Here is an 11,592-nt window from a genome sequence, read left to right as displayed (position 1 = left end):
CAAACTTCACATAGCTTGTATTTGTCACGAATACTAGGTTTTGGATGGGCTCTCAAAAGCCAGCTGTTTTCCCTGGACTCTCGTTAAATACAACATTCCCCCTGGGTATGGAGAGAGCAGGAACTAAGTGGCATAGGTCATGGTCTGCCTCTCCATGAAGGCTAATGGCTTTTCCCAGGTGCTTGCTTCTGCTAATGCTCTGTAGCTCATGACTCCCATTTCTAGGGAAAAAAACACTCCAGCCACATTTCTCCATGGTGTCAGCACCTGAAAAGCTGGCATTGAAAGTGCTTGGGAGGAGAGATGGGAATATCAGAGGGGCATCCCAGAACTGCAGCAGCACAACTCTCCCACTACAGGACTTGCTCCTTCCCCGCAGCTAGTGGCTGACAGTTCAGTGTTGGTACACAGAGCATTGCTCTTATGTGCTGCTTCAAACCAGTAATGTTTTGTTCGTTCTCTCACACACACAGCTATCCAACTTTTATTAGAGCAAAAACATTTTATATAAGTCTGGAGGACTGGGGTTTATTTTTAAAATGCTTGCAGTAGTACTTCTGAAGCATCCCTATCATCTGGCAAAAAAAGGGAATTTAATGCAAACCCATATTTCAGTCACTCTCCTAACACTGCTTCCTCTTTGTTTTATTGAATCTGAGTTTTTTAAAATGAATTTGGTATTCATGAAAGAGCTCAGATTGATAGTTTGGAAAGCAATGGCCAGATTTCCACACAGAAGCCAGGTAGCAAAACTTATTTCAGACCTGCTGCAATAGCTGCTTGAAGAAGTTTAGTTTTTAAAGAGGTTCATCTGGGCTTTTGGTTCTAATCTGCAGGGAAACATTTACCCCATGTGCACAATGTCATGCAAGGCAATGTTGCCACTGACACCTAGACTTCTTCCCAGGCTTATTGTAAAGATTTGTTGCCTGGATGGAGCTCTATTGGAGGTACAGCTGTGCATTTAGTGCCTTTGGGAGGCAGCATAAAGACAAGACAGTGACCAATAATATGGTCAGACAGTGATTCAAACAACTGATCCAACAACAAAAAGCTGATTTATTACCTGACAGATTCAATATTCTCTTTCATCAGTTTAGTTAGAAAGAAAGGAACTGGTTGCATTTTAAAAGCAACGTTGAAAAATATGGTACAGATGAAATACAAAATAAAAAACCTTTTCTTTCTTTTGGCAACAGAAGAGACTACCCAAAACCTTTCAATAGTGGCTACATTCTCCAAAAAACTTCAAAAGTTGCATCAGCATTTGTCTTTATCCAAGAACTATCTTCACATGACCTGATAAACACAGCCACTTTGATATGAGTAAACACAGTTTCAGGTTTGCATCAATCAAAAGAAAAAAAAAAAGCACAAAACCGAAAACTGTGTTAAGTTTATCCAGCAACTCCCTTTTATTCTATTTTCCATTTCTATCCAGCTTGGTTCAAAGTTCAAAATAACAAACCTTTACTTCATGCACAGTTGTAGCATTTGGCAAACTGGGGGCTGGCTGATATGATACCTTACCAATAAAGATGTTAAATGCATAAGGAAAAGAGGGTCCATCTCATTTTATCTCATATATATAGGGGAAAAATAGATTCTGAAGTACTGCAGAATTATTACAGAGAGCTTGAAAGAACCTCCTAATTATTATTCACTGCTTTATACATCATTGTTAAAAGTGTTAATTTCAATATCTAAATGTTTTTTCTGGCTTGTATGTCATTTGCAGTAAAATTACTAGGGCCAGATTTACTGGTGTACACCATTTGTTGCATGCAATTCCAGCCTTGGCTTTATGACTGCTTTGTGTTGCTGGAGTGGTGTACTGAGCTTTCTAATGAATCTGGCTTATTGTCTTTCCCCCACACATTCTGTATCAATTTATTATTCCATGGTGGATGGTTATATGCTTTCTGCAATTTACTTTAGAAATAATATTAAAAATGAAGTTGACATGCATTAAATAATACTTTGTTTTTTCTTACTTTTTTCTTAAACCTGAAACACAGGAATGCACCTCTGTAACACTAGCTCTAAATCATATATATACCCATATATGCATACACAGAAAACCACATGTATAATAGAGAAAGCCAGATGAAAGCCATATAAGTTGAACATAAGTATATCTCAAATAACATATTGAAAAATTGTGAGGAAAAATATCCCCAACATTGTACTGCATGAGCCTGTGCTTTGTATGAAGGCACATTCATAACATGAATGAAATACCATTTCTCCATAAGAATTGCTTCCAAATGAGCCACACTGTTACAATGGCTACACAAGCTGCTCACTAGCAAGCCCAGGAAGGGGAGACAGCCACATGCTGCTCCCCTCATGCCTCTGCCCAGGGAAGCTATTGGGTTTCAGAACATATTTCAAGCACAGAGTTTTGGTGCAGGCATCCATCAGCAAGAGCCAAACAGCAACAAATCAAACCCAGATCTGTAGCAGTACATTGTTTCTGACACTCGATTAGTCAGTTATTTTCTAAAGCAGAAATAAGAGCAGTATTTGGGTGACCACCTAACCTTCTGTCTAACATACAATGATTTAATTTCTGAAAAAGGCAACCCTAAGTGAGCTTGGAGACTAGGTATTTTATTACCCACATGTGTCTGCCTTAGATAATAGCTTTACGTTTCCATTTTGGAAAGGATTTTGAAAACAATTTTTGTTGAAAATATGGGTAAAGGAATAAAAATGGGTCAAGGTGGATTCAACATAAGAGATAATTATTAGCATGAGCTACAGCATGAAGCATCTTAGTGTACACATGCCGCTAGATAAATATGACACTGGCACAGCACTGTATGCTATCTTCTAAGCTAGTGTGCTTTTCATCATTCAGATGCCTTTGTATGATCTAAAGTAAGACTGCATGAAACTTGCAGTCAAATGCAGTGCTGTCAAAAAGGTATGATCAATCATCTCTGCCAAGCTGACAGTACAGAATCTGATTTATCCTGCTTCTGACTCACATATTTATTATAAAATCAAAGGTTGCCAAGGTTTAGCACCAGTACATAGTGCTGGAGTTTTGTTCAATAGTGAGCTATTGCATGTGGAACAAGCGTCAAATCTTCTGGCGTTTAATGATTCATTTTAAATATATCTGGCACATGAATTAGCAGAGCTGTGGAATACTAACAGCAGCCAGAAGTAATTTATGAATATCAAATGGCACTGTGCAGTATGTCATGTAGAAATACAGAAAGAATTCCTTTAAAAGATTCTTTGTATGTCCTAGCTTTCTAGTAATCAGAATACCTGGGCGAGCTGCAGTGAATGTAATGTTCTAAATCTCCAAATTTAAGAAAAAAAATAAAAAAGAAATGCATAGCAGATATTTTTTTAATGAAGATGTTGGTAACTGAAAATATGCAAGTAATTAAGTATATATAGATAGCTAATCGTAAGATTCACTGCTGTGCACATAGTTTTTCAGTTTGTCCAAATCTATCAACATCCCCACAGAATTTTCATAACCTCTATCAGGATTTTTCACATATCCACATTTTCTAACACAACTTGGCTGTGTCAGGACCTTTAATAAGGTGTTGGAACACAAGGATTCTATTAAACTACTGCAGCACATCTGAGCTACCCTTGAGGAGCTGAGCATTTGACGTGATAAAGCCTTAAGACCCTCCACTTGCAATCTGCAAACAAAACTATATGAGCCTGTGACGGAGGAGCTGCTTGGAAAGGCTTTAGAGCCTTATGTGACCATAACTCGTGATCATGTTACTTCTTAAAAGTAATGTTACAGCCTGGAAAACAGGTTTTCTATGACATGACAGTTTTCAGATGAAGAAAAATATGAGGCTTAAAAAAAATCAAAACTGTATGGGCACAAATAGCACCCAGCTTAAAATTAAATACAGATATTTCAAAAAGCTGGTTTACACAGGAGACATTGAAAGGAAAAGCTTTCAGTGGAAAGTTATTTGTAACATTCAGTCAGGGTGCATGTAGGAGAAAGCACTAGTTGGAATGTAAGAGCCGTCACCTGCCTAGGAGCTCATATTTATACCTCTAAGATTTTCCTCATTGCCTCCCAGAAATTTTACAAAGTGCAGCAGAATGCACATGTATATACAATCTAACACACCTCAGGCTTTGCTCACACTTTGTCCTGGGCTTTGTCAGAAGCCCTTTGAAAAGCCCTCATCCACTTCAAACCAGAGATCCTCCTCAATGCTTTTAAACAGCTTGATATGCAGGTACTGTGAAAACTCAAGTTATTGTGAAGATTTACTTATTCATCTGTGTCTGTCTACTATGCTACTCATATTCATTGATTAATATCCTTTAGAAATCAGCTGGATGTCATAATTAAGACAAGCCAGCATTGCTAGAAGCAAATTATACACATACTTTAGATCCAATTACACTGTAATGACTGAGTGGCAAAGAGATATTGGCAGCTAAAGCTGAATCAAATGGCTTTCTTGAAACAGAGCCAACAGTATGGGGTAGAATTAGAAAACTGTCCCATAACATTTAGACTTCTCATAACAAACAGGGAGGAGAAACAAAAACCCCACCAAAATAACAATTTTGTAAAACATTGTAAGTACATGTGTGAGTGGTGATGGAAAAGCCAGCTACTTTATAAAACCCAGGATTCCAGTTTCTCTTGAAGAAAGCAAGCTTTGGGCTCAGCAAGGTGCCTCTCTGCAACTAAAGCTCACTTGTTAACAGCCAAAGCTGTGAGCCAGGTGGTGAGGTGTACCCCAAAGGAAAGGATGATATTTCTCTTTCAAAGGTGTACCCCAAAGGAAAGGATGATATTTCTCTTTCAAAGGGGATCTAGCCAAATTCCTGGGAGCAGAAAGAGGCCTTCAGAAAAGCTTAACAGTGGGAAAGTTTTGTAGCTTGCCTTGTGAGAAGAGAATGAGCTACAGAAGCAGAAACCTGACTGTAACCACAGTGCTTTTATAACCACGTTGGATCATCATCAATATGATATTTAGAAAACATCAAAGGTGTGGTTTAGATCACAACACTGTAGACATTCCTGTAACAGGGAAGGTAAAGAGCATCCAAACTCTTTCTTGACAAAGTCAAGACTCTGTTGAAAAAGGTGTTTCATCCATTTGGGTCTTTGCATTTCAAGGAAAAAAAATATATTTGAAAAGTTTCTTTGAATAAAAAGAAAACAAGAAAGCAAATGTAAACAGAATTGGTGTGTCAATTGTAGACATGCTCCCCAGTAATTCCTTGGCAAAAAAAACAATAACAGAAATCAAATTAAACATGGACTAACATGCAAGAAAAATACAGAGACTTCTGAAGGCAAGCAGAAACATCAGTTTGCCAAGTCTCATCAAGTCACCAGTAGGTGTTTAACACAAGGACACTTTCCTGAGTCACTCCAGACTCCCCACCACAGAGAAATGGATAAAAGGGTACAGGGGGGTGGGGTGGGAAATGTACAAGGGGAAAGAAATCACAATTGCCATCTTCTGCAAACAAGAGCTCCTTTCCTAGGATGCTTGTCCTCACCACTGTTACAAGGCTTGCACAAAAAACACCTTTACAGACTATATAAAGAGTCTGAGTAGGCTTAAGAGTGCAAGTTCAAATGCTTGAAGGTCCAGTGATGTTCCTGAACTGGCATTTGGCACTGGCCTTTTATGTGCCAGCAGTCACACAGACATTGCAGCCACTACAAAAAAGACTCTTGTCTTTGGAAGCAGCCCTATAACAAGGTTCAAAATGCCAGTTTTTGTCCTTTTCATCCTTCCCAGGCATGAATACCTTTTCAGCACTGGATTTCAGCATGCTCCCTGCTACAGGGTCTGCTGCATGAGCCATCTGTGCTCTGATGGTCATTAAACACAATGTTTGATAGGTATGTTGCAAAAATCAAATGTCTAATTCCTCCTGAGGAAAAATTAACACCCGTTTTTCTAAGACCTGCACTAATTAAAATCTGCCTGGATTCTGATATATGTCTAAAGCTTGAGCCAGAAGTTCTGGAGGTACTGAAAGTTATGAAAAGTCCTTTTCCTCTTGTTCCATCAACACAATTAGCTACCTACCTTGTGGATATAGGTAACATCTATCTTTTTCTGTAGAAGAATGTTTGAAAAATATTCTTAAATTGAAAGCTGATTTTCCTCTGAAAATCAAAAAGCAGGAGCATACACGTTCAGCCAAAAATTATATTAACCTAGTCAAAGTCAGATGAACTTCTTACAAGCCAAGTTGGTTTTTTTTTTGGCTTTCATTCAAATTGGAAAATCTGAAAAACGGAGCGTGTTCTACTCAAAGAAACCTCTATGGCAATTTGAACTGAAAATAAATAATTCTTAGGGGGTAACTGTAATCCTCAGTATCAGTTTAGAAAATAAGGGCTTTTAGTAGTTATATTATACCAGCTGCAGTAATTTAGAGTTCATTTCACTCCTGCTCAGCTATCTGACATGTTAAGCATGCCTAAACTTGTATTCCCACCTCCTCCTTTAAGAAAAACAGAGCTATGAGCAATTCCAGAGATCAGTTCACATAATTTACCTTGAATACCTGCCTTAGCATGGGATGTATCACATCCTCAGGCAGCTTCGTTTTCTCAGGCTTGTCTTTCACTAAACCAGCATGGCCGTTAGTTTATGATACCAATCTGATACATGTTTATATCAAATCAGGTTAAATGTCTTTGTTCCTGTACACTAGTATTAAAAGATTATTTTTGAAATGCACAAGTGAGAATAACAATAAGCAACAATTTCTGTATCAAGTTAAAAATGTACAAAAAAAAAGGCATGAAAGTTATGATGCTGTTTCATTTTTAAAGGCTTTTTCAAAAGTACTTGGAGGTTTTTTCATAAAAACATAGCTTGAACACATGTTATGGCAATATATACAAATATGTATATATACACATGCTCCTAAAACACCATGACCCCATAGCAGCCTTCCGGTATCTGAAGGGGGCCTATAGGGATGCTGGGGAGGGACTCTTCATTAGGGACTGTAGTGATAGGACAAGGAGTAATGGGTTAAAACTTAAACAGGGGAAGTTTAGATTGGATATAAGGAGGAAATTCTTTCCTGTTAGGGTGGTGAGGCACTGGAATAGGTTGCCCAAGGAGGTTGTGAATGCTCCATCCCTGGCAGTGTTCAAGGCCAGGTTGGACGAGGCCTTGGGTGATATGGTTTAGAGCAAGGTGTCCCTGCCCATGGCAGGGGGGTTGGAACTTGATGATCTTAAGGTCCTTTCCAACCCTAACCATTCTATGATTCTATGATTGGTGGTGCAGTATTTTAAGGCAGACCAAAATCCGTGCAGTTTGACTGAAAACACTACACGTCAAACTGCAGCAGCCTGAGAGCTGATTGACAGGGTGAGGAGCTGGGAACAAACATTGCGCTAAAGCATCTTTGCTCCTTGGTCACATCTGGAGGCCTTGGTGCCCCTGGAAAGGTGTTGTCTGTCATCAGCATGTTGGCACTACTTCTTCACAAACCGCATGCTATCAGAACAAAAAGCACCCCTAAAATATTGCAGCTGCCAGTCATATTAAAGACCTCAATGTATTTTGTCCTGTACCAAAAATGTTCATGTACAACAACGTAAAAAGGGCACTATGAAAAGCTCTATAGAGTGGATCTGGAAGCATCTCACACAACAAGTACAATTCAGATTTTATCAGATGACAGGCACCTCATTTAAAAAATGAGATTCTCTCTTACCTGCTTTGATTCCTGTGTATAAAGGAGATTACCTGGAGTAACAGAAACAAAGCATGAAAACTCTAGCTCCGGAAAAGAATGTATTGCTGAGGTGCAGAAGGAAGAGAGGACCCTCTAGCTCCCACCCAATAGCCCCTCAAAAGCCATAGGACACCTGGGCTGGGAGGGAATGGCAGGGACAGACTTGCAGCACATGGCACCATAGAAAAGGTCAGCCACACTGCACCCATGCAGAGCTGGGAGCAGCCTTCAGAAATAAAACATGCCCCTCTGATTAAATTATGCCTTAGGCAACATCGCAGTTGAGATCAGGAGGTGCAAAGATAGATTAGCATCTTTGGAGGCTTCAGATGCTGAACTGCTTCTCTAAGAGGTGCTGTACCAAACCTCATCAGTATTTGCTGCTCACAAAAGAAACCCTGCACATTGCTGCTGCCTTTGGTGAGACTTCTGCACTTATCCCAAAAGAGCAACAAATTCAAAGGAGAAAAACAGCAGCACAAATCTAAACAAAAAGAAAGACATATTTTGACAGAGTCCAGTTGATGAAGACATGCAAAGTGCAAGGACAAATAATGAAAACATTAGGTATCATTCAATCCCAACAGAAGCAGTCTCATTGGCCTGACCACCTTAGACCCAAATTAAAAAATTACATATAGATTTTATCTTTTATTCTAGAAGAATTTCCTTCATGACTCTGAAGACAATACTTTCTTAAAAGTCCTGAAAGAATAAATTGATGATTTATAAAACATCTGTCTTTCCTCCATTTGTGATGATACGCTTCACTTCCAGATGTAATTAAGTCCTTATTACTGGCTTTTATAACTGTCGTGGTTTAACCCACAGCCAGACAGCTTGTCCACTCACTCCCCCCCCACTTCTTGCCCTCCCCCTACTCTCGGAGGGACGGAGAGGAGAATCAGAAAGAATGCAACTTCCATGGGTTGAGATAAGAACAGTTTAGTAACTAAGGTATAACACAAATCACTACTGCTACCACCAATAATAGTAATGACAAAGGAAATAACAAGGGAAGAGAATACAACACCCCATCACCAGGCGACTGATAAATTGCCCCCCCAGCCCAATCAAGCACCAACCGATACCTCCTTCAACCCTGCAGTCTCCCTAGTCCTTCCGGGTAACTCCCAGTTCCCCCCCTGGGCATGACGTGCTGTGGTATGGAATACTTCTTTGGTCAGTTTGGGTCAGGTGTCCTGTCTCTGCTTCCTCCCAGCTTCCCTCCTCCCTGGCAGAGCATGAGGCCCACAAAGTCCGTGGCCGAACCAAAACATCATTGTTTTTCAGCTTTGTTCCCAGCTGAAAGTCAAAACTCAGCACTGCACCAGCTACCAAGAAAGAGAAAAATGACTGCCACTGCTAAACCCAGGACAATAACACAGCGGAAACCCAGCTACAACATTTTGTATCGTGATTCTGTGTGCTAAAGAAACTATACCTGAAGTTAGAATCCCTATGCATATCAGTCAATGAGTCTTAGGATTTCCCTTACATGAAATAAACCTTGTAAAATTGTGGTCATTAAATCAGGTTTCAGAAGCATTTCTAAACTTTAATGTCCACAACAGGAAAATAAACCAACACTCAGTTATATCTACAGAGCCCATTTATTTCCATAAGTTAGCATTGCCTCCATTTAAACTTTCAAGTAATGTGGCACAACAGGAGTGAATACTTGGAATTAAACAGTTGGTGCTGAAAACCTGGCACCCACACTACCAGTATTCAGGTGTTTTCGCTTTGGACTAGCTCTGGTGGGATCCTGTGCACTCAGTATCCATTAGCAGAGGAGTGTGTTAGTTGCAGTACTGGAGGGCATCATGTAGTTTATTTTTATCAGAGGGAAATACAGTTTGTATACTCTGCAGATGCTTCACAATGACACAGGCTAAACTCTGGAGAACTGGGATGGCAGGAGATGGCATCAAAAGCAGAATTTTGACCAAAATGTAAATACTAATGAAACACATGCACTGTCAGTATAAAAACCTCTTTCAAAACTTTGCCTAAAAAAGTTTCAAATAACATTTTAAGTTACTGTAAACAGAAAACATTTAAAAAAAAAAGTGTTTGCAAGATGTTTTCTGTGTCTTAAATTATCACTCTTCTACGGAATTAATTACTCAAATTTCTCTACTTCTATGAAATTCCACCATAGAAATACAAGAAAGAAAAACATGCATAAATTTAAGGCATTTTCCTGTACACCCTTAAAACAGTTGATATTCTCGATATATACAACATATATACAATACACAGTCTCCCTCTACTGTAGTGGTATGGCTACTAGTTGTACTTTTCTCCCAGTTTAGGAAGTTTAATGTTGCTTAGTTCCGTAAAAGTTTCCTTGAAACATATGACTTACTGACAGCACACAGCTCAAAATGTAGTGCGTTAAATATTTAAGCATTATATTCTTGATAGAGTGATAACAAACCTTAATCTTAAGACTGAGTAGTCTAACAATATAAAACTGAATTTCTAAGCATTAAAAATCTTTTCATCTACAACTGTTTTTAAAAAAGGGTAAAATGAGCTCACATTTGAGCCAAATTTCAGCTTGAACATCATTCCAAAGATGAATGAATTTCTCTGTTTCTGCTGAGATAAAACTGGGAAGAAGACATTGGCAAAGCACCTTTTCCTTGGTGTTTCAGAGCCCAGTTAATTGGAGTGTGCTCAAATCTCAAACCCACAGATTAGGCAAATATCCTACTCAAATCAACAGATCTGTTGTAGCTTGCCTTACACCTTATTCATAAAAAAGTATTTCATTTATTGCCTTGTCTATGCAGTATTCTTAGTAGTAACTATTACTTATTTCTGCCCACTGACCAATGATATAAAACTTTAAAATCAGTTTTGCCTGACTGATAACTGAAGGTCCACAAGCTTCCCTATAGAAAATACTCATACAGCAACGGAGGCTGCATCTAAATGCTTTCGCTCACTTGGAGGTGATTACTCAGTTGCTGTATTTCCTATACATATGTACACAGAGAAACACTGGCTAAACCAGTAACCAATTCCAGACTGGTGGAAACTTTAACATGTATAAAATTAGACCCCAGGCTAAAATCTTCCTGCCTCACTGTCAGGAATACTAATTCTCAGAAGATGTTCCTATCCGCTACAGTATAACAACTCTGGAATGAAGAAACCTTGCCACCACAAAGGTGTGGAAACAGTTGTGCTTCTGCATCAGCGTGCTGGTGCTCGCAGTGAGCCAGAAGTCGACAAATCAGGCTACGGGAAGAACACTAGTAAGTGAAACTCAGCAGCTTTATCTCACCCTTTCTCTGAGGAGAGTCAGGTTCTTCAGGGACAGCAAGCAGGATACATTCTTCACAGTACACATGACTACTACTTACACATTACTTAAATCTATTTTCAGTGACAATGCATCCAAAATCCTAGTCTGAAGAACCTAAGGTTTGTTAAAATATGACACTGTAATAAAAGAAATAGTGAAGAGATTAGCTCCCTCATAGTACAAGTTCTTACTTTCTACGCATAAACCAATCATATTAAAACAAAAATTTGCAACATCATAAAATATAGTTCTGGTAATTGACTCGCTCGGTATCCATCTCAGCTGTCACTTGTTCCTCCAGTTTGCAGAAGAAGGGTAAGGTAAGGGGATAAATTCCCGCACCTTCTTCCTCAGGTAGAAATGAAACACCAAGCCAAAAGCTGTACATGAAGATCATGATTTCTGGTCTTCCTCTGATGGGACAACTTCCAAGAGGATTTGCAATGTCACGGTTAGCTTGTCTGCAAAGATAAAAGCATACACATGGGAAATTGTGGTGGGGATGGAGAAGGCAGAAGCAGACAGGAAAATTACCT

General features: G+C 39.1%; 1 protein-coding gene across 1 annotated transcript in view; it reads right to left on the bottom strand.

The window, feature by feature from the left end:
• Nucleotides 1-10,336: 10,336 nt before the first annotated feature.
• The window catches only part of SLC7A11 (solute carrier family 7 member 11), a 67,262-nt gene continuing 66,006 nt past the window's right edge, over nucleotides 10,337-11,592 (bottom strand). Inside the window, exon 12 of the mRNA XM_061369928.1 lies at nucleotides 10,337-11,517. Within this exon, the coding sequence (XP_061225912.1) occupies nucleotides 11,450-11,517 (68 nt within the window). The 3' untranslated portion in view covers nucleotides 10,337-11,449. The remainder of the gene's footprint in view (nucleotides 11,518-11,592) is intronic.

Source organism: Neopsephotus bourkii, unplaced genomic scaffold (assembly GCF_033783945.1).
Source record: "Neopsephotus bourkii isolate Nb327-2 ecotype Australia unplaced genomic scaffold, CSIRO-AGI_Nbou_v1 NB_1524, whole genome shotgun sequence".
NCBI lineage: Eukaryota > Metazoa > Chordata > Aves > Psittaciformes > Psittacidae > Neopsephotus > Neopsephotus bourkii.
Note: the sequence above shows the minus strand (reverse complement) of the source record. Positions and strands in the feature narration are given on the sequence as shown.